Consider the following 25,883-nt stretch of genomic DNA (forward strand, 5'->3'; position numbering starts at 1 on the left):
TACCCCCCCAACCGCTCAGGGCGCTGGTCCAGCACTGGCAGCTCACTCACTCTGACATCTCTCCATTTGTGCATGAATAGGTCTTGAGCATGTGTGTGTATTTGTACTTTGTGTACCTGTGTGTAGTGATTTCTAACAAACAGAGTGTAAATTGTAATTTCCCCACTGGGGATCAATAAACAGTTAAATTCTTCTTAAATTCTTATATTGAAAGACAGTTATCATAAGGCTAAAATAAATACATGAATAGCTGATATATGTATTTATTTACAGTCTGTTTGTTTCTTTATACTGTATTGATTTGCAGCACTATTTGTAGAAAATATCTGAAGATATAGTGTAGAATGCAGGTGGCAGCTGCAAGCCGTCATAGCACTAGTAGACCTGTAGGGGGAAGCAGTCGCACTCAGAACTTTGTACCCGCCGCTGCAACTCACGAAGAAGAAACGCCTTATACGATAGAGGGTGGAAAAAAAATCAGAGGAACCTCTCCTGTTTACAACAACATAATGGAGCCAAAATGGTCAAATATCATCTGCAAGCGTGTTTTATTGACTGGATTTACGCTATGTATTGTATTAGGTGAGTGTTGTAGCCCAACTTGGGTTCAATTTCAATTTGGAAATGTTTGATTTTGAGCTCATTATTTAAGGTGGGACATCAGGTTAGCAAGCTAGCGTTGTTATAACGTAACTCATGTAACTCTCATGTACGGGAGTGTATCATTCACAATCCTGCTAATTAATGTGTCGTTACCTTTGTTCACGCCTCGTAGCTAGAGACGAGATTTAAAACTACCAAAAAAAATTATCTTGGGAGTGTAAGCTAGACCCATCCTTGTACACACATCGACATAACGTTACAGATAATTTATTAAGGAAGAGTTAAATTCACTAAAAACTGAATATGATTTGGTACAGAGTGGTGGCTACCGCCCTTGGTGTCTACAAAGGTGATGGTGGGACCAAAGCGTTAATAGGGAGGCTAACCAGTTTGTACGCGGTAATGTTGATCTGAAATAAGGGTCGCTGAGTGTGTTTAATATATGCCGATTTAAAGAGTGACTTCAAGTAATACAGTTAACGTTTAAAAATGTATGATATCATGGAGGTGTTTTGGGCGACACACAAAGCCACATTAAAGTGCCAGATTTGTGAATAACGCAGTCGTTAGGCGTGGGTCTCTACGGTAACTAGCTACGTGTCGCCCGGGGAATAGTCCAGACTCAAAACACACTTTTATTCGCTAGCGTTTGAATCCTCCTCGTGGATATATATATACAAATCCTCGTGATGTGACTGATCTCTGTTTTGGTGTGCCTATGAGCTGTGTGCCATGTTTTTTGTGGATTGTTTAGCTACCTGCTCTGGTTTGTACAGCACATTGGTCAACGTGGGTTGTTTTTAAATGTGCTTTATAAATACATTTGACCTTAACGTTACTTGTTGGTTTTATAGGCTAACCAGCACACTATTTACAGCAAACCATATATTTATCCTCAGCACTGACTAACAGTTATAATCGAAACACAGTTCTTTTTCTTTATTTTATAAAATTGGTATTGAAAAAAGTATCGAACGGTATCGAAGTATTGAAAACTTTTGAACGATACCCAGCCCTAGTCAGCCGGGGGATAGTGTTCTAATAAACTAACCAGCACACCATTTACAGTAATTTACTGCATAATATATCTTTATCATTAGCATTAACAAAGTTATTATTAACACACAGTGCTAACGCATTAGCTCTGTAGGTTACCTGACTCTTTGCTTGACTAGCTTAGCGTCCAAAAACCTAAGATAGCATCTAATTTCCTTGTTGGCTAACCTCTTCCTGACCCAGATAGTAAAGCTACAATCATATATAAAGTAAGATACATGTTATATATACATGTATGCAGTTATACAAGTAGCAACACAACTGCAGGTGAGAAGGATTTGATGAGTAATTTGATTTGTAATTAGATTTCCTATCTAATACTGGAGAGCTAGATTGCGACATCCTGAAGTTTGGAGAAGTGCACTGGTGGCTTTGAATCACAGACTAATAACATCTGACTGGAAGAAATGGATGACTGCTTCCGTTTCAAATTGTGAAATTATCTTAAAGCTATTGCTGACAGAACAGTTTCTTCTGTTTTTAACACACAGTATTTCCTGCTGGAGTCTGGATCTCTGTCGCTGTGCGTTAGACAGAATTTGGTGTAATTGCTGTGCAAAGTGCAGAAGACAGGAGCAATCTATGCTTCTGTTTTATGTAGGCTACATCAAGTCTATTAGAACCTCTCATTGTGGGAGCAAAAGTGAAAGTCATATGTCTGTGTTTGCCAAGATTGTGACTTGGGTTTTCAAAGATGTTTACAATTGTACACATCTCTGTTGAAGGGACATTAAGGTGACTGTACTGTCAAACATTCCCCCTAATAGAGTTGTCCTGTTCAAGTTATTAATCATTTAGTTTATATCCTTGAAGTTCAACTTCCGGGATTGCTCCGGTGTCGCCGGAAAGTCCGATGGATTTCACTCATTTAGGCCGGATATCCGTTGCCTTGGGCTTCCTTTGTGTTGGCATTTTAAACTCCGGTCGATTTAGGAGGACTATGGTTAACCTTTTCTTAGCGTAATTCCAGACAGCTAGCTGGACTATCTGTCCAAACTGAGTTTTCTGTTGCACGACTAAAACAACTTTTAAATGTACACATGTTCCACCAAAACCAGTTCCTTCCGAGCCTATTTTGCTTTTCTCCGGTGCTTAGCACCGCCCAAGACGATTGTGATTGGTTTAAAGAAATGCCAGTAAACCAGAGCACCTTTTCCTCCCATCCAAGAATGCTATGTGGAGTAGCCAGACTCTCCTCCAGCGCACTTTGGAGCAGGGTCTGGCAAAGCAAGCTATACAGTCAGTATTTAACTTTCATAAACCCAGTTCTGAAAGATTAAGTTGTTTCTTTTCTTTCTGTCAATTGTAATTAATCCTGTTGTAGTCATTTCTAACAAACTTGTCAAGAATATGATGTTGATTTGTCCTTCAAGATTGTACAATGCTCCCATGTTTTTCTTCCCTTTTTTGTTTTTAAGAATTCTGGTGCACAAATTAGTTAGGCCTTTCCATACCCTTGAATTAATAATTTGTACATACAAAACTAACCGAAACAGATCAGTTATATTAAAACAGTTTAAGGGATGTTAAAGATAACACATTCTTGTGTTTATCATCCAAATCATTAAAAAATATATTCATGTATCTTAGTCTGAAATCAAACTAAAGCTGTATTAAATCCAATCAGCTCATTTAGATTGTTCATGATCTGACCTCCACTGTATATTTCGCACTGCACTACACGGTGATTTGTAGGCCTGTATAGCACACAGCCGATCAGCAAAGAGTAAACAAGAAGTACTGAAACAACATGAACTATAAGAAAGTTTAGAAGGCACAGGGACAAATGGAGTGAATGCAATACATTAAACATCATTCATTTGTGGGGAAATAATTTAGTAAACGGCAGGCACCTCTGCACTAAAACACAGCGCTGAGCCACAACAACCTGTAACCTCAGTTTTGACTGCTACAGTAACAATGCTTTTTATTTGATGGAATTGATTAAGTAATTCAATAAATAAGTTGAGGGTAGACACTTAGTGAATCAATGGCACATGATAATAATTCAATGATGTGAATTATTTATTTATTTAACCAGGAATGGCCAGCTTGAGATTAAAATCTCTTTTTCGAGGGAGACCTTGGCCAAGATAGCAACACCATTACAAGGTTACAAAAATCATAAAGTAGAGCATGTCCCATATAGTCTTTTCACTTACAGCTTGGTCGACATAAAGCCCCCAAAAAGTAACTAAGCCATCGAAGTAAAAAGCGACAAAAAAGGTTGGAAAAAGCAGAGAAAACAAACTTCAGAAAACGTGCCAAAAAACAACTTTAAAAGTGGCAAAAACATAAAAAAAACAACTAGGGGGGCCAAAATTGATCATGAACCTTAATTAATATGCGGGGCCGGATCAAAACCTGCAAGGGGCCGGATTTTGGCCCGCGGGCCTTGAGTTTGACACATGTGCTTTAAAGTCTTTAATCGGTTTTCAACTGGACTTCCTGGACTGTGTTTCATTGTTTCACTGGTAGCTGAAACAACACAGCACATCCCCTCTGATATGTTGAGGCTGCGCTTGTAGTCATGTTGTACTGCATTCTGTTATACAGTAATATGCAGTTTTTACCATCCCACTACACCATGATGCATTCAACAGTCTGTCTAATTTCAGGAAACATTTTATCTTTTTATTTCCTTAACTATTAACAGTCACAAAACCTTCATCTGCAATCGACATACACGCCGACCCTGAAGTGATGATGCAGAACGGCACCACAGGAATCCTTCGATGCACCTTTAGGTCCAATGAAGTGGTCAGCAGGGAAACCTCGGTAACTTGGAGCTTTCAGTCGAGTCAGCCCGGCAATCAGTTCTCCAAAGCTCCATACGTGGTGAGTCCTTGTCGGTCGTATCCGCTGTGGGGAAGATTCCCCGCGGCTCCAGGATGTTTTCCTGCGATTGTTTTATCTGCACCGACACATGAAGAGCTGCGCCTCGGTGTAAATACTCACTGGGACGGCATGGTTTCGATATACAGCAGGTTACAATTTCATTGTAGATACAATCTCAGTGCCGGGCATTTACTTATACTGTATCTTTTATTTGTTTTGTTTTTACTCCTACTCCTGCTTCCACCGTGTGTCACTGTAGCTCTGTAATCTCTGTTTGTTTTCTGTTTGCTTTCATCGATTTATCTTGCGACTCAATCTTGTTTGAGCACCATAATTTCACCTCATGGTGTGATTTTTAGTACTCTTGTTTAGTCTGTATTCTTGTAACACAAAGCTCTTTTGTAAACACTGCGGCAGTATTGTTTCCACAGGATTATTACAGCAAGTCAATTGATTTGTTTCTGGCAAAATGATTCATAAAGCTGTTGATTACCACAGCTGTCATGTTCAAACGATCCAGATTTACTGTCAAGTGCTAAAACTGTCTTTGTCCGCTGGTGGTACTAAAAAAAAGTACCTGTTAGCAGTAGGGTTGGGCATCGTTTGGATTTTAACAATTCTGATTTCAATTCTGATTCTTCCTTTTGATTCCTGTTCTTATCGATTCTTGATTCCGATTCTTTGAGGGGTGGAGTTGAAACGGGTCACATGCTTATTTTCACAAATAAGAGGAAGGTTTTATTTTGATTCAATGGTTGTTTGCGGTTTTACCGGGCTTTTTCAATGTAAAATAAAGCCAGACTAGAGCGCCGCTTACTGTGCTCCACGGCTGTAACACAATAGGCACCTGGCCGCTACGGAAACCAAAACTTGCGCATTTTAAATTTGGAAGCGATGATCAGATTTGAAACCAAATCCTCCAAACTATTCCAATAAAGAAACGACTCTACTGGAATCGTAATTTTTGAAACGATTCCAAGTAGGAATCGGTTCTCGATGCCCAATCCTAGTTAGCAGGTACCAGGTTCGTAATGGAAAACCAAAAAAGGCAAGTAGAGTCAAGCAGGTACCGTGTAATGGAAAAGCGTCATAAGACGATTAGTCGACTAATTGGTCATTTTGGGCTTAGTCGACTAAGATATCTTTAGTAGATTAGTCATTTCTTTATGCTTTTTTCATGTTGAATAACTTATTTTCAAGAAATTATAAGCACATCTCTGGTAACACAAGATTTAAAGCGATGCTTTTGCGTGATTCTCTGCAGTGATTCTCAGTTTTCCTGATCTGTCGATTAAATCAACTAATCGATTAGTCAACAACATTTTATGAATGTTAGTCAACTAAGAATGTCTTTAATCGAGGACAGTCCTAATATGATTGTGATTCTGTTAGTGTGTACTAATCGGAGACATTTAAGCGCCTGAAAAAAATCTAAACAGTTGATCCTAGAAAGCAAAGTCTGCTGTATTGAATCAAAGGAGTCTGTGGGGCGGGGAGGATTGCGGATCACGTCTCCGTCCACAATACCTACTCCTTTTTGTTTACAGATCAGTCAGGCTAGGCGGGAGCCTCCTACCTGTCTGCTGTGAGCTCCTGCAAACATAATGACATAGCTGTAAGGTTTTTAAATTGCAGAGAAGTCATGCCAGAACAGATACATGCAGTCAAAACTGGGAGTCTGTCCACACTAAGTCGGTTAAATGCATCTCTTTCTCTCTGTCCAGACAAAAACAACATTTTTCTTCCCCCCCCCAAACAGAGTGTATAAATCTTAAAACACCACCTTGGTATTTTGGTTTGTACAGGGACTCTACAACCCTCTCTGTGATCGATCATTCGGAATATCAATTTAGCTGCAGCATTGACCTGGCGATTTTAAAATAATTATTTTATCACCGCAGCGCAGCTTGAATATCAAAATAGTTGTTGATTCATTTTATGTCCATCGACTCACTGTTGCAGCTCTAATAATATATGTAAGAAATGACTATGACATAGTACATTAAAGTCATTTTTATTTGTGAACTATTGTTCTAACCCAAAAAATCCTGTTGCAAAGGCATCAAGGAAAGTTTAAAATAGAAAGACATTTCTATTCATATATATATATGTCATTTACTAGCCCTACCATTCTGTTCTCTTATTAATACTACTGCATGCAATACTGTATCTGCTAGAGTCTACCGATGTGTCTACCGAATAATATGTGTGAAGTTTAATCTCAATTTCCTTCTCTTTTGGTAGATTTTCTACTTTTCCAATGGGAAAGAATCCCCAGGACCAGTTGAGTTCAAAGACAGAGTGCAGTTTATTGGAGACATAAACAAGAGGGACGTCTCGATACAGCTGAGTCCGGCTCAGTTTAGTGACAACGGGACCTTCTTCTGTGACGTGAAGAACCCGCCAGACGTAACAGGAACACCGGCTCGAACAGCGCTCAGGATCGTTCTGAAAGGTGAATGTCCTCACTTCTTTTCAAATTGAAATCAAAATGATTATTATTGTAAAGGATTTCTTTCAAAGACGAAAATCTGTTTCAGCTCTAAGGCAGGAATATCTAAAGATCGTACCTGCATCTTGTTATGGTTTGAGCAGGAGTGCGGCCTTCACCCATTCACTGACTCACGCTAATTGGGTCGGTGTGTGTGAAAATGCTGTCTGAGCCTGCAGTGTGCCTCATTGTGCTGAATCTGTCTTGTTTCCAGGAAAAGAGGGGGACTTTTCCCCTGTCAATTTGGCTTTTTACTCTCAAGAAGGGTGCCATTTTGGACACAGCGGGTGGGTTCCACCACCTAGAATTAATTAAAACCTTGTGTAAATAACGGTTTATCTTAAAATGCTGCTGCACCAAGCTTTAAATCTAGTTTTAAATCAAATAGGATTGCCTTTTGAATCTTTAAACCTAAATCATCAGGCGTGTAAAAACAAAAACAAATGTTAAATGTGAAAGTCTGCAGTATAGAAAAAAAGAAACACTAGATCTTCTGTGTTTGGCCATAAACAATGCACACACAGCATGAGTGACTTTCCAACAAGATGGGAAAAGGTCTTGTTTACTTTGGTTACCGTGATGTTGGAGGTGTGCTTCTAAAACCGGTTACCTACGCCCAACTCTTCATCTAATTGGCATTTTTTGGCTGTTTCTTCTTGTACCGTCAGTGTTTCCCGCAGATTAGAGAACAATTTGTGGGGGGGGGGGTGTCGCCCCGTGTCAGCCAGGGGGAGACGGAGACGGAGACGGACAGACTTATTTTTGTAACAACACGCTGTTGGATGCTGTCCTCCTCTCCTACTTCAATGCCTAACAGATATATCTCTTTCTCTCCCTGACCCTGTCTTTCACTGGTTGAAGCCTGAAAATATTGTAAACAAATTAATAACATAATTAATTCCACTGGTCGTACTGTTCAGCTCTGTTTCAGACTGATACCTCTGGTTCAGCCTGGTCCTCATCCTTAACACGTGCCTTTTTCAGTCGCGGAAAATACTTTTCAATACTCATCTCGATTGAAGCAGCAAACATTCAGTGTAAGAGTTAAAAAAATGACATAACAATATTTATAATAAGTTTATTTGATTCACATCTGCCACATATAGTGTTTTGACCTCGACAACCCAACTGCATTTTACCGCAAACTTGCGACTAGTTAACTTTCTAAAGCAGGCGCAATCGCTTGTTTGCTAAGAGTCGGGTTGGGACTCAACATTGTATTCAGAATATAAAATATTTTTATAGCACTTTTTAATGTGTGATTGTGTAAAGGTGTTCACGAGATAGATACCAACCTTTCGTGAACTTGTGAATTTCGCCAGCCGTCTTCTCTCCTTTACGGAGACAGACGCTGTGTGCGCGGTGGGAGGAGCTGTGTGTATGTGAGCGAGACGCAAGTGACAGAGACGGAGGAGAGCAGGGAAAGGAAATGCAGCTGAACGTGTTTTTAGCGTTCATAAAAAAATGAATAACGAAATGCAATGCGTGGCGGCGGTGTTGATAGTGCGGCGCACCGCCACACATTAGTCTGTGTGGGAAACACTGACCGTTTGTGCCTACAGTAAGTAAAACTGGTTCACTGCAACAACGGAGGAAATGCTATGAAAAGTGCTTGTTGTTTACATAAAATAAGATAAGATAGAAGTTATCATCCCAAAGGAAATTGTTGTGCAGGAAGAATCAATCTAAAATATCAATAAGGTGCAAATCCAAAATGTACACAATGCCAAAAAAAGACCCATGAAGCTTTAGTGATAAATAGCAACAAGCCAACCCATTGCATTTCCTGCAGCTGGTTTACAATAAAAGCATCCGTCTGATTGTCTGAATGTGGTCATAGAAAGCTTTTTAATGTGAAACAAGAGCCGCAGGAAGGGATGGTATTCTTTACAGTATCAGGAGAGCAGAGCTTAATTTCATTTTAAAGATTAGTTTTTCTGTTCAAGGTGCCACCAGACAAAGAGAATTTTGACCGTCTCGTTGTGGTATTGTAGTCAGGGTTGTGTGCTGTCTTTCCTCCTACAGCCAGGAGTTGATTTGGATGTCCAGATTCATCCAAACACATTTGAAATTAAATTTGCATTGTTCTCATTTTGGGTACACAGGTAAATACAGTGTTTCCCACAGATTCAAAAGCAATTTGTGGCGGGGTGTAAGAGTAAAAAATGACATCGGCAGCCGTCTTCTCTCCTTTACGGAGACAGACGCTGTGTGCACGGAGGGCTCGATGGTGTTTTAACCCTCCAACATCGCCTTCCAGGCAGCTAGGCTAACCCTCACCTTTACCCTAAACATAACCATTGCCGCGCTGCCTGGAAGGCGTCATTGGGTGCTAAAAATACCAAACACCGCTGTGTGTGTGTGTGTGTGTGTGTGTGTGTGTGTGTGTGTGTGTGGGGGAGGGGGGGGGGTGGCGAGACACAAGTGACAGAGAGACGGAGGAGAGCAGGGAAAGGAAATGCAGAAGAACGTGTTTTAAATAGAGTAGGTGGCGGCCGGTGTTGATAGTGAGGCGCACCGCCATACATTAGTCTATGTGTGGGAAACACTGTAATACTTATACTACAAGATCTTTAGCTCAGCCTAAATGTTGCATTCATTTAGAACTGCAAACAAACACCTGTGTCATAGCTGTCTGGTTATTAAAAGTTATATTATGATTTCTAGTGGCCATAGTATGACTAGGATACTATTAGCCTGGTTGACAACAGACCCTTCTCAGTTGTAACTGAGAGTGGATCTGGGCAAGCTTCATTCGCAGCCCATTTCCAAAGGGGCATCACCAACAGACGTCGCTCAAATGCCTCTGGGCGCAATTGGATAGTCCTTCAACCAATCATTATTTTTTGGGGCTTTTCCCTTTATTGTGTAGAGACAGTGGATAGTCATGAAAGGGGGGAGAGAGATGGGGGATGATACGCAGCAAAGGGGAGCAGGTCAGATTCAAACCCGCGCCACTGCAGGACTCAGCCAACATGGGGCAAACGCTCTTACTGAGTGAGCTAGAGGCCGCCCCGTCCACGACAAATTTCCTTTGGGACAATAAAGTCTATGTTATCAATCTTAAATGAATGATTGTTGCTGCAGCTCTCTTCATAGAAGTCTGCAGTCAAATCAGCAGGTGCATTCTTGTTACTTGTTTTTCAGTTACATGAAGCCCACATGTGCATGTGGTGGCTTGTTATCCTATAGCTCAGTAGTGGTTGCCCCACCCTCCAGGTGGGAGATTGTTCTGCATCTAGCATTTGTATCTAGGAAGCAATGCGGAGCCTAAATAGAAGACATTTGTGTGTTTATCAAAACATGTTTGACTAAGATTTTTTAGCTCTTACAAAGAGTTGCCATAGTATTTTTCCTAAACACACCGATGCTTTGTTACTGCTGGATTACCAGGTACACTCCCAGTTTTGAACCTGACCTTTTATGTACACTAACACAACTTTATTTATACACAACCCGACACAACCCGAGAAAAACAATTGCTGAGGTTCGGCTTTCACACAGTATGTCATCAATATCTATGAACCACGAAAATGCGTTTTTAAAAGACATTTTAAAAACTTGTTTTAATATTTAATTATGTTTAACAGTAATTTACATTGGCAGACTTTCAATGAAAAAGGCAGTCGCCCCGTATAACCGTACGGTATACTTTCAATACTCATCTGGATTGAAGCAGCAAACATTCAGTGTAAGAGTAAAAAAAATGACATAACATTATTTATAATACGTTTATTTGATTCACAGCTGCTACATATAGTGTTTTGACATCGACAACCCAACTGCATTTTACTGCAAACTTGCGAGTAGTTAACTTTCTAAAGCAGGCGCAATCGCTTGTTTGCTAAGAGTCGGGTCGGGACTCCAACATTAACACACTGACAACATTGTATTCAGAATATAAAATATTTTTATAGCACTTTTTAATGTGTGATTGTGTAAAGGTGTTCACGAGATAGATACCTACCAACCTTTTGTGAACTTGTGAATTTCGCCAGCCGTCTTCTCTCCTTTACGGAGACAGACGCTGTGTGCACGGAGGGCCCGATGGTGTTTTAAGCCTACAACAAGCTAGGCTAACCCTCACCTTTACCCTAAACATAACCATTGCCACGCTGCCTGGAAGGCGACATTGGGGGCTAAAAACACCAAACACTGCACGGTGGGAGGAGCTGTGTGCGTGTATGTGAGCGAGACACAAGTGACAGAGAGACGGAGGAGAGCAGGGAAAGGAAACGCGACAGTGGAGCGTTTTTAAGATTTCCACTCTGGAGGGTGGTTTCACGTTTTTGCGTTTTTAAGCCCCAAAAACGCCGTCGCTGTCTAAAAGAAAGGCACATCTGATAAAATATTTTTTACGTTTTCACCAGCGAGCGTTCTCGTGTAAACAGGGCCTTAGTTGCCTAGTTATCTTTTTGTGTGCATTAATTAATGAAAATACTGGTATATATTTTTTTGAAAATCTTTAACTTTTCTAATAATATTTTGGGTGATTATCACTTAAGATTTGTACATTTTTATAAGCTCCTGTGTCATTTCCCTTGCATTTTTGGTTTCTGGAAGCTTTATTTTTTCTTAAATTGACAAAATGCCAGACTTACAGTATAGCTGAGTTTAAAAAACAATAAACCATGCATCTGTGGTAAGGACTGTTTAAAAGGTGATAAACAAAGACATTCACCCAAACATATGCTAAGGACATAGACAGAGGTTTTTGACAGAGGTTTTTATGTTTATATTTTAACCAACTATGTGTTGTCATTGTTGTGTTTGTCCAGAATCTCTTCCTCCGAGCAACACTACCATTATAGTCGGAGCAGTTTGTGGTGCTTTGCTTCTGCTCGTCCTCATCGCTGTAGCTGCCTGCGTTGTCATGAGGGTGCTTCACAACCGCCATGAATATGAAGGGTAAGTGTGCAGTCTTACATAAACTGTATTACAGGTAGAAGGACTGTCGCTGATTGATCACATTAACACCGCTGCAGAAACACAACACAAAACCTACTTTCCAAAATAACAAAAGGGATTTAGAAAGTAAGTTGACGTCCGCGAGAACATTCGTAACGGCATTTATTAGCAGTGTATAAACATTTCATAAATGCTTTGTCTCACACACGTTAATGGTTATTAATGTATTTGTCAACAACTAAAACTCCTAGCACCCATAAATGGAGGCTGCTGTATACACAGATAATGTATGATAATATAGTAAAAGTTAATATAAATTATTTTAAAATGTCTTCAAAGGAGAATTAAACTAAAATAATATAAGCATTTATTGATCCCCAGAGGGGAAATTCACAATATGCGAGACACAAGTGACAGAGACGCACAATAAGAGGAATAAGTACAGGTAAATAGAGAAGGTAAAACATAAATAACAAGAGGTGTGTGTGTATATATATATATATATATATATATAACTAAAATAAGAATAGAAGTAGAAATAGAAACTATACAAGAGCAATTAAAGAGAAAACATAAGTAATGATACGTGTTTGTCTGTATTAATATAGAAATATAGTATAGTATATAATGTAATTAAACAGTATAACATATTAACATCATATAGTATAATATAGTATGGGATGTAATGTAGTAATATAGTACAACATAATATATAGTATACACTGAAAAGCCCTTTATATCTGCATACAACTACATTATAGTATGTGTTGAACCATTTATTAAATATTTAAATACTGCTTATAAATGCTAAATAGGGATTATTTATGTACATTCTAAGGTTTTTTTATTGTCAGTTCCTTTTTGTAATATTTGTTACAATTAATTAGTTAATTTAATTAATTATTTCATTTAATATTTGTTCCACTGTTAACTTGGCATTCTGTATAGAGAAGATGTTTTACCTTGCCACTCGGAAAATGCCAATTGGTGTTGTATTAAAAATTATAACAATACACCGGTACTGTATTTATAGCTAGCAGAGTGGTCAAACTGATTATAATACAATATGTGTGACATTAATCCTCACGCGTCTAATCAGTGGAATTAAATGTTATTTTACCTTTTCAACAAGTAGATGGAACCAAGCCAATCATGAATAAGTGTTCTCAGTGTTTTGTTGTTGTTGAAATGTCAGGTAAGTTTCTCAGATGGACTTTATGCCGCATGTGTTTTTTGAGCTGGTTTCTTGAATCATTTTTATTTCCAGTAATATTTGACTCCTTCAGAGATTTAATCATCACACTTCGCTAACTCTTTCTGCATGGGAGCAGGGTTCACTCTCTCTTTGTGGAGAATAAAAATGTTTGTTTGGGTCTTTTGTCTTTTGGGTGATCGGATGTTGTTACTAATTATAACATGTTTGTTTAAAGGCATGGCCAAAAGCTAGACGTAGTTTCCTTTGTGTGCTTGAGGCTATGTCTAGCTCGCATGCTGCAGCCACACTTGCTCTGTTCATCTCAATGAGATAACCACGCATTGACCCATTATTATGAGAAATTAGCATTGTTATCAAATTAGCAACTATTTTAAAGCGCTGCCAGCTGCTATTTGGCTGTTGGATGGTTTGAGCCCAAGTAGCCGCGATCTTTGGGGTTTCTGTTGTCACTGGTGCCAGTCACTTTGCTCCATTACTGTTTGTTAACTAACTTCACAGCAACACTTTCTATTAACATCATTGATCAACTTGTTGTCAGCTTATCAGCATGTTGTCGAGTCATTGTTCATCATCTTTTGCCGCTAACACTTCAAACTAACCACCATCTTCTTCATGTGTGTCCCTCTTATCACCAGCTTTTTTGTAAATGGAACATGTTTGGTCAACAAAAATGTTTTGAGGTTGAGTTCAGTCATTGTGAACAGCTGATTATAAAGCTTACGTAGCTGACGTTAAACTGCCTCTCTTTCTGTACAAATTGTTATACATTGTCTTTACTAGAGGTGCACCGATAACCTGTGTGATTCTTATTAATTTTATTGATCTAAGTACAAATCAATAAATGGCAGAGCTGCAACCAGGAGGAGGAAGTGTTCCGATCATTTCCTTAATTAATACCACACTCTGAAAATACTCAACTACAAGTGAAAGTCCTGCATTCAAAACCTTTCCTAAGGCAAAGTATCTAAGTATTATCAGAAAAATGTACTTAAAGTACTTAAAGTAAAAGTATTCATTGTGCAGTAAAATGGTCCCTGTCATTGTTTTACTATTATGTTTCTGGATTAATATTACTGCCTAGAATTTATATTAAATACAGTACTTGAGTAAATGTACTACCACTGGCTGCCAGTAACGATTATTCAATGAATCAGCTGATTATTCTCTCCGTTCATCGATTTCTGGCTTGGTCTGTAAAACACATTAAAATAGAGAAAATTAATATTAAAATTCCCAGGAGCCCAAAGTGATGTCTGAAGATATTCAGTTTACTATAATGCAAGACTTTGGGATATCCCGATTAAGTTTTTATTTTTTAGTCCCAACCCTGATCCAAGTTCATTCATATTGTTCGATCTTGATAGTTTTATTTACTTGGATACATATTTAAGGCTGCAGTGGGTAGAATGCAAAAAAACGGCAGAAATTGATGTGGAGTGAGACCTCTTCCTGCAGCTCTCCCCTCTTTGTCGCACGGGCAATGCATGTTCAGAACAGCCAATAGGAACGTTTTATCTCTTTAAAATGACCTGTGATTGACCAAAGTCTCACGTGACGGCTAGATTTTCTGAAGCCTGAATACAAAGCAAAGAGGAGGTGCAGAAGTCTAGTTTTCTCTCAGTCCACTTGGGTTACAATATGCTGAAAAATTATTATGGATTTTTTTCCCGACGACGCCAAAAATAAAGTGCCTACCACAGCTTTAAATCAAGAATTAGACACATTGAAATAACAGCTTTAAGTCTACTAAATCTGACATTACTTATTGTTTATGAGCTATTTGATTCCAATACTGGAGTCCTGGTTAATAAATATTTAGTTTATAAATTTAAATTACTGAAATGATGTAAATGGAAGTGTAACTGGAAGAATGCGACCCCTGAAATTGACGTGAGGCGGATCGCTAGAGAGAGGACGCATCATTCTGTTGGAGTTGTTGGGAACTACAAAAACACCGTAGAGTGGTGCTACAGAATGATGCTTCTTTATTGTCATCAACAATCTTTGACGGAATACAGAGAGCACACAAACCCGACGACATCCAAACTTAATTTTGGCCTGCCATCAACTTTTTTTTTTAAAGCTACATTGTATAAGAATTTCTCCCATCTAGCGGTGAAATTGTATATGACAACCAACTGAATATTACTTTCTAGCCCCTCTCATTCCGATCGCGTTTTAACTCCTACGGTGGCTGTATTATTACAAGAAGTACGACTTCGTCCGTTAGTGTTCCTTACTAGTGTAGTAATAGTTTTATGTTTTCGTTATTTTGGTACCATTTCATTGCTAACATCAGCTATCAGGTTCCCAAACGAGTGCAAGCTAATGTTAGTAAAGTATCAGCGTGATCCTCCATCTTCAACAGGCTTTCAAATCTGCCGGCAGATGGAGTAATCTCCCCCTGGCATTCGTCACGGTGCCACTGAGCGCAAAAAGGCGGAGGTATGTCCCTCTTTGGCTAATGTATTTTAAAGATGGAGGCGCAACATGGCTGCCGCCATTCGAGCGACTCGCTCGTATATATTCTGAATGATTCTGAATGGCAGATTCTACGCTTACGAGAATGCTTTGATTAGTTGGTGGAAGTGGAAGGGTTTTTGCTAAGAATAACTCAAAACATTACACAATGGAGCTTTAAATAATACCAGTCCATGTGAACACATAAGTTTAGTAGTCAGACAAGAAGGGGAGTCTTTGAAAATAAAAGAACCCAAATTATAATAAACCGTAGTTTTCAGGCCTATTTAACCTGTGAAACCAATGCGTACAGCTATACTGTTAACACCAGGAAATTGTTGCCCTTCCTCCAGATTTTTTTTTTAATATTGTGCAAAATGTTTCATAAAGGTATTTATCAAATTAGAGTACTTAAAAGCTGCGTCAGCACCAGTCTGATATCACTTCAAATCGGTGCACCTCTAGTCTCCTAACTGCTTTCAGTATCTCTGCCAAACCACTGGGAGCCGCCATGCACTTGTTTGCAGCTAGTGTTTCTTGTGCTGCTCATCTCTCAATGTTTTATTTTTGTCTTGTGTCCCATTATTTGTGTTTGTCTCCATTTGACTGTGCACCAATGATTGCTCGACACCACGGCAAAATCGTAAACCCTAAAATAGATGTACATCCTTGGAAAGCGTGAGCTCTCAGGCTCCAAAACCACGAAAGAAGGTGGAGTCCAGCCTGGAGGGCTCCAGGTGTACCAGTCCCTCGGGTCCACTACAGGTAGGAGCTGGGGGACAGACACATCCACTGGCTGCCACCATTTCACTGGGAAAATGTTGCATTCATGTTGTTTATCCAAACCGATCTGGACTGAGTCTTTATCCCCGTCCACTGATTCAGTGCAATATTCAGTATGTGCTTCAGTTCCGTCACAAAAAACCTAAACATGAATCCAACACTAACTATAATAAAGTTTATTTACAACTGCAAAAGTAGAATTGAAGATCGTGCGACAAGAGTGTCAGAAATACGTTTTTAAAACAAACTGTAAAATAAAAATGCACAACTTAAAGGAAAAGTTCGACATTTTGGGATATAAACTTATTTGCTTTCTTGCAGATGGAGTTAAATGAGCAGATTGATGCCACTCATGTCTGTACGCTAAATATCAAGCTATTGCTAGCAGCTGATTAGCTTAGCTTAGCGCAAATACTGTAAACAGGGGGAAACAGCTAGCATTGCTCTATTCAATGGAAAATCTGCCTACCAGTACCTCCAAGTCTCACCTATTAGCTTTTATTATATACATTTTACATTTGATGTCCAAGGACAATTGAATAAAAGAAAATGCTGCTATCACAGGTTTTTTTTTTGGTTGTTTTTTTTCAGTAAAAGTGCTGTAAATATATTAACCCTTGAACATCCTTCTTAAAAAAAATTGCTCGGATGTCTACTGAAAAATGTCTGCATCAAAAAAATCAGACATAAAATAAAATGTTGATAATATTTTCCACTTTCACTGAGTTAAATCTTTTAACCAACCTCATCACTATTCAATATTTATTCATTTTCAGTTTGTTTACACAATGCCACTGTTGTTTTTCTGTATACTAAAAATGCATGTATTTGCCTCACAGGGCAAACATGAGAAAATGGCTCAATCTGGTGGAAAAAATTACAATTTTGAAGCCAGGGCTCTAGATTGAACGCCTAATATAAAAGAATGCATGATTTTATTCTGTAATAATAAATAAAATATAGTGGTTTTATGGGGATATTTATTTCCTTAGGGGTCTGAGTGTCTGCATTTTGGCTACAGAGTTTATTATAGACTTATTATAGGAGCTGAGGTTGAACTTTCAACATTTAAAAAAAAAAAAAGAACCTCACATCCTTGCCCAAATGTATGCCATATGCATTAACATAGCCATTTATTGTAGGTATAGTATTAGTCAAAAATAAACCTACAAAAAACAGCCCAGTCAATGTGCACAACTATTGTCGTGATGTTATGGATTTACATGCACAAATATTGTATAATAAGCCAATATAATATGCATCCATCCCTTCACTAATGACTTACTGCTTGTAATAATAACTTGGGCTGCATTAAAACGACTGAAATACATTATTTAAATAGTTTACCATTAATTTTCTGTAGATTGACTAATTGATTAATCAGCTGTGTGCATGAGAAGGCGTTTTTGCCTTTTCCAACCTTGTGGCTAATCACTAATGGAGCCAGTCAGCGTCAAACTGTAAAAGAAACTCCTCTTCCATTACGTAGAATTGAAATAATCTGCCATTCACAAGTTCTACTGGAAAAATACCAAAATACACTTATTATGGGCTCTTGATAGACAATTAATGAAACATTTAACCACCTCCTGAGTTTAAAAATGATGCAGTAGGAAAAAACAAAAGGGCTTCTGCATATATCAAGGTTCCTCTCTGTGCTTTGATTGATCTGGATATATTGGTGTCTTTCACTGACTTGTTTTTCTGCCCCTTGTTATTTCCCAGGGCCCGGTGATATACGCCCAGTTGGATCACTCGGGCAGCAAAAACTCATTCCACAAGATGGAGCCAGTGGTCTACGCTGACATTCGTAAAAACTGAAGAGGAACTGGGGACCAAAAACATAAATAAAAACACAGTAAAGTATCAGACCTCTCTATCAGCTGCTCTTGGGAAGGGTGAGAATGTTAATACAGGGACAAAAGTTGGTGCAGTTTTTCTCTTTATTTTTTTTTTTTCCTTCTCGTCCTCTGAAAGCATGATGCTGTTTTATGATAAAGTAATGTCTCCATGTGCTTTTTATTGTAAAGACCAAAAAAAAGCAAAGAAACACTAATGGACATACATCACTCCTTCAAATTTTTGTAAGTAAAAAAAAAAAAGAATGCCTTCATAGATATCATTCCACATGTTAAGATATTTTTATTGTTATCATTGCGCCTACAAAAGGTTCTGCAGGCTGTTGCACCAGCTGAACATAAGTTTGATTGTGAGTGTATAACAACTGCTACATTGTGAACTTTGTTCCACACTAAACCATCCCTACCTAAACTACTAATCAAAACATTGATGCCGAAATGTACGTTACTAACTAGTGAAGGAAAGTGAGAGATTAAAAAAAGATACAGTTTATCCTATTGCATGTGAACTAGCTGACATGTTACAACACGTGTTTGTTCGACTAACAGCACCTCGTCATTTATCTAACACTTCTCTGGTGTGAACATAAACTATACTTATAACAACATCAATAAAAGTCTAAGAGATTCTGCCAAAGTCAAAACCTCAACTGTTAGAAATTTCCATTAGGAACAACAAACTATAAGTTGTGGGAAACGGCAAATTCCCAGCTCTCCTGAATGTCCCACTTGCGCATGTCATAATCACGATAAATATAAAGGGATCTTTCACAACCAATGAGCTACCCAATTTAAATATCAAAGAAAAATGTTCATCATTAGTCTGTCTTGACAACAGTTAATCAGGGATGACAAAAGCTGGGCAGACACTGTATGATTCATTGGTCTTGTATGTTGTGTTAACTCACCTTTCACGTTTTAATTGGCCTTTCTGCACGGCCAAAAAACAAATGACTTCTACGCTACACACTGTGTGGTTCAATACATTCATGACTTGGGTGCTCACACATTTTTGTTTTTTTCAAACAAGGTGGCTGTGTCCTCAACGATGTTGATTAAAAGAAAAACTTTGTGCAATTCTACTTAAGTAAAAAAAAAAAAAAATGGACCAGCAAACGGATGGGAAGATAGGGAAGCTGTTTCTATCACAACACAGTCTTAAGTCAAGACTACAGTCATCCACAACATGTAAAATACCACTCCGAATAATGTTTAAACCAGCTCTCTACACTAAATAATGGACCTTTTGACAACAGCCATGAGGGACATCGAACCCCTGAGCTGCTCAGACTTTAAGACAGCCGTCCAAAATTTCAAACGAGCCAGAAATCGTCCGACAGCCAGATGGTTTAAGTAATTTTTCATTCATTCATTCATTCATTGATAACTTCTTGCTGGTGGAAATCCGTCCTTAGTCGTTAGTCGGAGGACACCAAAGTCTGACATCAAAGTCTGTTTCCAGGTGTTGGGGAGTAGTACTACATATGTGAAAGAAAATGTGTATTAAGCCTTTAGTGTAAGGAAGCTATGTGAAGTCTGATAAATTACCTCAAGTGATGTCACTTGAGTCAGCATCGGTTGGGGCTGAAGACTACAAGTTTGAAAATAAAATCGGTAGATGTGGAGTTAGAAAGAAGGGCGCTTACCAGAATTCTGTGGCCCACTGCTCATCTCTGCTGCAGGCTAAAAGGCTCCGGGCTATGTTAGCCACTAATAGCATAACACACCTGGATCTCAGACCGAACAAGTTGATGGCCCAGTTGCATTGTGGGTATTGTAAGCGCCAGGTTTTGACAAGGAAGAAGAATGCATGGAATACAAAATACTACTCTTAATCTGTACGGTGTCTGTCCAGCCTAACTGTTGTAACTAACTTGTATAGTGAAGCCTGTTTCTATAAGATGACTCTTAAATGACATTCCAGCTAAGCTACGTTTGTATTTACACAAAGATGGTGCAACAGGCTGCTGAAGCCACAGTTCATTTCCACCGTTTGGCAGTTCCATAGTGATCTTGTTTTGTCGGGGTCGGATAATGTAGAGTTAGATTTTGCATTGCCTTCAGTAACATTGCATGCCGTTATAATGACATCTACAGACTAAATTTGGTACTCCTCAGATAGAAGAAGCCGTCTGACGTATTACTGTGAATGCTTCAGTTTTCTGTAAAGTCCTGGCATGCTTTTGTGGTACCTTTTTTTAAAAAGACTCTGCCTCCCGTTTTGATTTTCACCTCAGTAGAACTCTTAGAGCTCTTTAACCAGTATTAGTTTCCTTGGTTGCTCCGGGTGTCTGCATTTGTTTTCTTTTCTTTCTTTTAATGTGCATATGAACAAAACAGCCAATGCAATTCAAGTAGAGTTTTGTGTTCTGCATCCACACTTCAAGAGTTTTTTCTGCCAGTGTGTCGGTGTGATTTGAAAGAATAAAAGAAAAGTGGTATTTCCCTGGGCTTTTTTCCAGCTTTGTTTTGAGTAATTTAGAAATACGCATGTTAAAACAAAATGTTCAACTGAGGTGAAATCTCCTTCTATGAAAACTGGGAGCTCTCATTTGTTGGACAAAATGAATGCTAAATACACTTTTGCATGCAATTTACTAACATAATCATTATTATCAAACTATCCATCCTTTTTTTCCATCTATGTATTGTGTTAAGCTCTTTATTTTTTTCAAACTAATGGGCCAAATATCTAATATCAACAGTAATATTAGGGGAGTTGTTTTCAGATGCTTTTAAGCTGTAAAATGCATTCCAAATCTGTATGATTGTCATTTAGTTTGAAGCATTTAAAAGCCAAAATTATGTTAAAATTGTGTTACCGGTGTGGTTACCTATGAGAATGATATTTGTGTTGTAACCAGTCTAAATGCCTTCAGCTTCAGCTTGTGATTCCGCAAATGTCAATGTTGACCAGTATTTGTATATATTTCTTGCTCATGTAAGATATAGTGCTGTTTACTGTAACTCAATCCCGTGTGGTGTGGCTGTGGATGTCTTTCTAGAGAAGGAAAGTAGTTTGCTGTAGAGGTCTAGAAAGTTGGCGGCATGCTTAATGTTCTCCCTTTTTTGTCTTAATTATTTGTCAGCAAACACTCCCAGTGTATACAGTGCCTGCAGGGATTGTTGAGCCTGTCAATTCAAAATGGCTTTAATAAAACTGTCTTCAGTCAACAGTGTGCACAAAAAAAAACACAAAATGGATGTGACGTGTCTTGAGCTTGAAGGTCGTATTGGTTTTAGTGCCTCATCTATATTCAATTCAAAAGATCCATAACCTTTTTAAGTTGATATGGTGATATGTTAACGAACCGTTTATTTACACATCCAGAGCCACAATATAATTCTTTTTGGGAGTCGTGTTTCTGGCCACCTGATGGATTTAGGTCTAACATTCACTCTATTTTAGTTTAGTTTGTTTTTGGTCTCTACCAACTCCTGAGGGGAAACATCTGGCTCTATAGCTGCTAAATGCACCACTGTGTTCACCAGCTAGTGTCTAACTGTGTCTGTCTGTTGACTGTGGTGTGGAGCACAGTGGGTTTTTACTCTGTCAGCTTTTTCTCTGAAAACAGCTGCGCGGTGAGAGTGAACCAAAACAGGGAAGTTGCAGCCAGACAACTAAACAAACTTAAATAAACAACTTCATAAAGCTTAACTTTATACATTTGTAATATAAAAAAAATATTGATTATTGCCACCTTAAACACATCCAAGTTAGAGAATATTATGTTGGCTGAGTTAATTTTAACATTGATTCATCCTCTCATCCTTAAGAGACCATGAATGTTTGTACCAAATATCATGACAATTAATCCAGAATGTTGGGGAACCTTTCAGTTTGTTATAACTCTGGCCAATACCAACCTGGACTGTGTGATTCTACACAGAAATAAAATAAGTTGCTTCTCCAGAGTTTTTTTTTCTGCCAGAGTTAAGCTTTAACTTATTTCAAACTGTCTCTGTTTTGGGGGTTAAATACTTATTTACATGCACAACTACCTTCTGGCTGAAGAAACTCTTAATTCGCTCCATTTTGACTGGACTCTGGCTGTGACACCACTCAATGCAGGCACTGTAGTCTTCCAGTGTTTTATCTTTTAATGTTTTCTGTTCTGTTTCCTGTTTGTTTGTTTTTCTTTTACCAGTTAGCATGTATTTCAATGTATTCACCAAATCAAAAACAACCTGTATGATACCGACTAACCATTACTGCTGGTCGCTTTACTCCTAATTGTGACTTGTTGCAGGGTTTAGTGCTGTTGTAGAAATTGTGATGTAAACTATAAATTATGAAAGGTTTCTGATCCAACCGTGCTCACAAGCAACGTTTGGTGTGTTGGTGTCTTAAGGAGATGAATGCAAGTTTGTAATGTACACTCCACTCTTGACGAGTCTTAAAAGTGCGTGCTTAGTGTTCTTCGATGGTAAATAGTTGTGTGTTACTTGAGAATTGTTTGGTATGTTATGTTGTAAAATCTGCACTATGTCTTGCAAATCAAAGACAACAAATTCCCTGTGATTTTTGTTTTTATTTTTTCATTCATCTCGGAATGACCTTGGCCTCTGTTTAACGTCTTTAAAACTGGAATGTTGTACATTTAGTGCCTTTTACATTTCATCAGCTAACTTGAACATCTGCTCAAACTAGAAAGATTCATTTATTTTTCCTTTTACTGTATGTATTTTTTTATACACATAATATCACCTCTGTATCCACTGTTCAAATTTTATATAAAACCTATTCCTGGCCAATTAAATGTGTTTTGTTCTGATTATTATATTCTCACCAAACTGAGAACTTTCTATTTAATTGAGTTTTCCTCTGAATAAGATGAAGAAACAAATATCTAACTATTAAATCATAATTTAAAGTAAAGAAAGATGTGTACATTCAGTTATGTATATAGTCTGTTGAGTATGTATGTTTTCAAAGGTAAATCTTTGGTTTAGGGATAACTAATTGTTGTTTATCCACATACTACGTGGGAAATATAATGTATTATAGTCAGATATAGTTATACTATCCTGTACCACATACCACAAGTGAAAACAGAAAGATGCATGGAAATTAAACAATTTCTGGGATTTTATTTGATCCCTCATTTGCATGCCATTACACCAGAGGGGGATGACTTTAAAAAAAAAAAAAAAAAAAAAAGGTCTCAAACCGGGGATGTTGTGATTATATTGTATAAGCACCCTATAGTCCACTAAAGCCTAAAGTCACCCAGACTGTTTTTATTGTACAGCACATATGTGTGTTTATGTGAGAAGAACTGCGCTCAGCAAACTGTCACTTCCTATGTGCTGTCTTTTAAATTTTACAGGAGTGGTTTCCAGCCTTTTTTTGTCATACCCCCACATCCCTGTCAAATGAACTCCACTTACTCCGACTCCACCCGTTATGTTACAAATGTGTTCATTTGAATTCATTTAAGCTAAATTAAATGCTGATTATTTAAAGTATATTGTAAAAATGGGCGGCAGGGTTTGCATATTCTTCTCATGTCAGCGTGGGTTTTTCTCGGGGTTCTCCGGCTACCTCCCACAGTACAAACACTTTCTATTCAAATTTTCAATTCAATTTGATTTATAGTGTCAAATTATAACAAAGGTCATCTCAAACACTTTACAGATAGAGGAGTATAATTTACCAAGACCGAACACAATTCTCCAACATTGATGTAAACTTCGTACAAAAAAGTAAGGAAATTTGTGTTTGGTAGATTATTTCTCTATGGTAACAATACTTTTTGGCAATACATCTTATACCGCCTGTTTAGTTCCCTTTCAAATGGTGCCCGATTTGTAAGGAACATGCATTTGTGGGATGAGCAGCAGCGCTGAGTATGTGGGTTACGCCCATGAAAAATTTGCCAAATCTTCTCTGCCAATGCCAAACAGCTTATTCTGCCATTGACTCGTTTGGTGTTTGGTGGATTGGATGATTGAAGTTTGAAGAAACAAGACATATTGGCAATTGAACAATTTATTCATTTAACAAACAGGAGCCTCAGTAGCGTGTGGAAGAACCATACACAGCCTGGCACCTCCTCCTCATGCTGGTCACCAGCCTGGTCACACACTGCTGTGGGATGGCATCCCATTCTTCAACCAGCATTTGTCGCAAGTCAGCCAACGTGGTTGTGTTGGTCACTCTGGCACGAAGAGCACGCCCAAGCTGATCCCACAAGTTTTCAATGGGGTTGAGGTCAGGACTGCTGGTTAAATTAATAAATTGTTCAATTGCCAATATGTCTTGTTTCTTCAAACTTCAATCATACAATCCACCAAACACCAAACAAGTCAATGGCAGAATAAGCTTGGCATTGGCAGAGAAGATTTGGCAATTTTTTCATGGGCGCAACCGACATACTCAGCGCTGCTGCTCATCCCACAAATGCATGTTCCTTTCAAATGGACCACCATTTGAAAGGGAACTAAACAGGCTTTCACCGGTATAAGATTTATTGCCAAAAAGCATTGTTACCACAGATTAAATAATCTATCAAACACAAATATCATTACTTTCTGTGCTAAGTTTTATGTTCCCCTAGAGCAATTGCACTTAGTTTTTTTTAATATACATCCATGGTGCAGCAGCTGTGAGCAAAAGCTTCCTTTAAACAGGCAGAAACCACATGCAGGTTAATTGTTGACTCTAAATTGCCCGAATGTGTAAATGTGAGTGTGAATGGTTGTCTTTTGTACTTTTAAGTAAAACATTTTAATGCATGATTTTTACTTAACTTTATGTAACAGAGTATTTCTACACTGTAGTACTGCTACTTTTACAAGTCCCCCTCCAGGCACGTTTTAAAGTATGTCAAATACTGATTAATATCAGTAATACTGATTATGATGATTAATATTAACACTGATTAATATGATCAATATTTTGTTTAACATAGTTTTACCACATTTAAAGTGCTCATATTATGCTCATTTTCAGGTTCATAATTGTATTTAGAGGTTATATCAGAATAGGTTTAGATGGTTTAATTTTCAAAAAACACCATATTTTTGTTGTACTGCACATTGCTGCAGCTCCTCTTTTCACCCTGTGTGTTGAGCTCTCTGTTTTAGCTACAGAGTGAGGCATCACACTTCTGTTCCATCTTTGTTGGGAGTCGCACATGCGCAGTAGCTAGGTAAGGACTACTAGCCAGTCAGAAGCAGAGTATGAGGGCGTGCCATGCTAACAGCTAGGCGAGCATTATAACGTGTGTTACAAAGTGACCACGTTTGTCTCTGAAGTAAAGGCTGGACTACAACAGAGCTGTTTGGAGCAGTTTGTGAACAGTGTTTTCTGTTGGAGATGGTAAGTCCCTTTGGGGTGGACTTTGGGCTTTTTTCACTTTGTAAACTGATTACATGCACAACAAATATATATAACACAATAAAGGTAAGGGAAAATGCCAAAAAGCATAATATGAGCACTTTAAAGTGAAAAAAAGGGTCTGGAGGCACAATTCTGCCACAGCCCCAGATGAGGAGTCTGTTTTGCACCTAGACTAGCAGACATATCAGAATGGTAAGTGTAGTTAGCACATTTGTTTATGTTGTTTGTTTGTTAGCTAGTTAGCTAGCTTGTATCTGGCAGTGGCTGACGCAGCTACAGTCTGCTCCGTGCTGGAGGTTTAAGGTTTCCTTCTCTTCTAGCTGT

The 25,883-nt window shown here is 38.4% G+C and overlaps 1 protein-coding gene across 1 annotated transcript; it reads left to right on the forward strand.

The window, feature by feature from the left end:
* Window positions 1-435: 435 nt before the first annotated feature.
* On the forward strand, window positions 436-22,974 carry mpzl1l (myelin protein zero-like 1 like). The gene is made up of 6 exons (XM_031308249.2): window positions 436-582; window positions 4,316-4,497; window positions 6,742-6,952; window positions 11,767-11,896; window positions 16,232-16,337; window positions 18,081-22,974. Exons 1-6 carry the CDS (start codon window positions 510-512, stop codon window positions 18,174-18,176), a joined length of 798 nt encoding a protein of 265 aa, XP_031164109.1. The 5' UTR covers window positions 436-509; the 3' UTR covers window positions 18,177-22,974.
* The last annotated feature ends 2,909 nt before the right edge of the window (window positions 22,975-25,883 follow it).

This window comes from Sander lucioperca, chromosome 13 (assembly GCF_008315115.2).
Source record: "Sander lucioperca isolate FBNREF2018 chromosome 13, SLUC_FBN_1.2, whole genome shotgun sequence".
Taxonomy (NCBI): Eukaryota; Metazoa; Chordata; class Actinopteri; order Perciformes; family Percidae; genus Sander; species Sander lucioperca.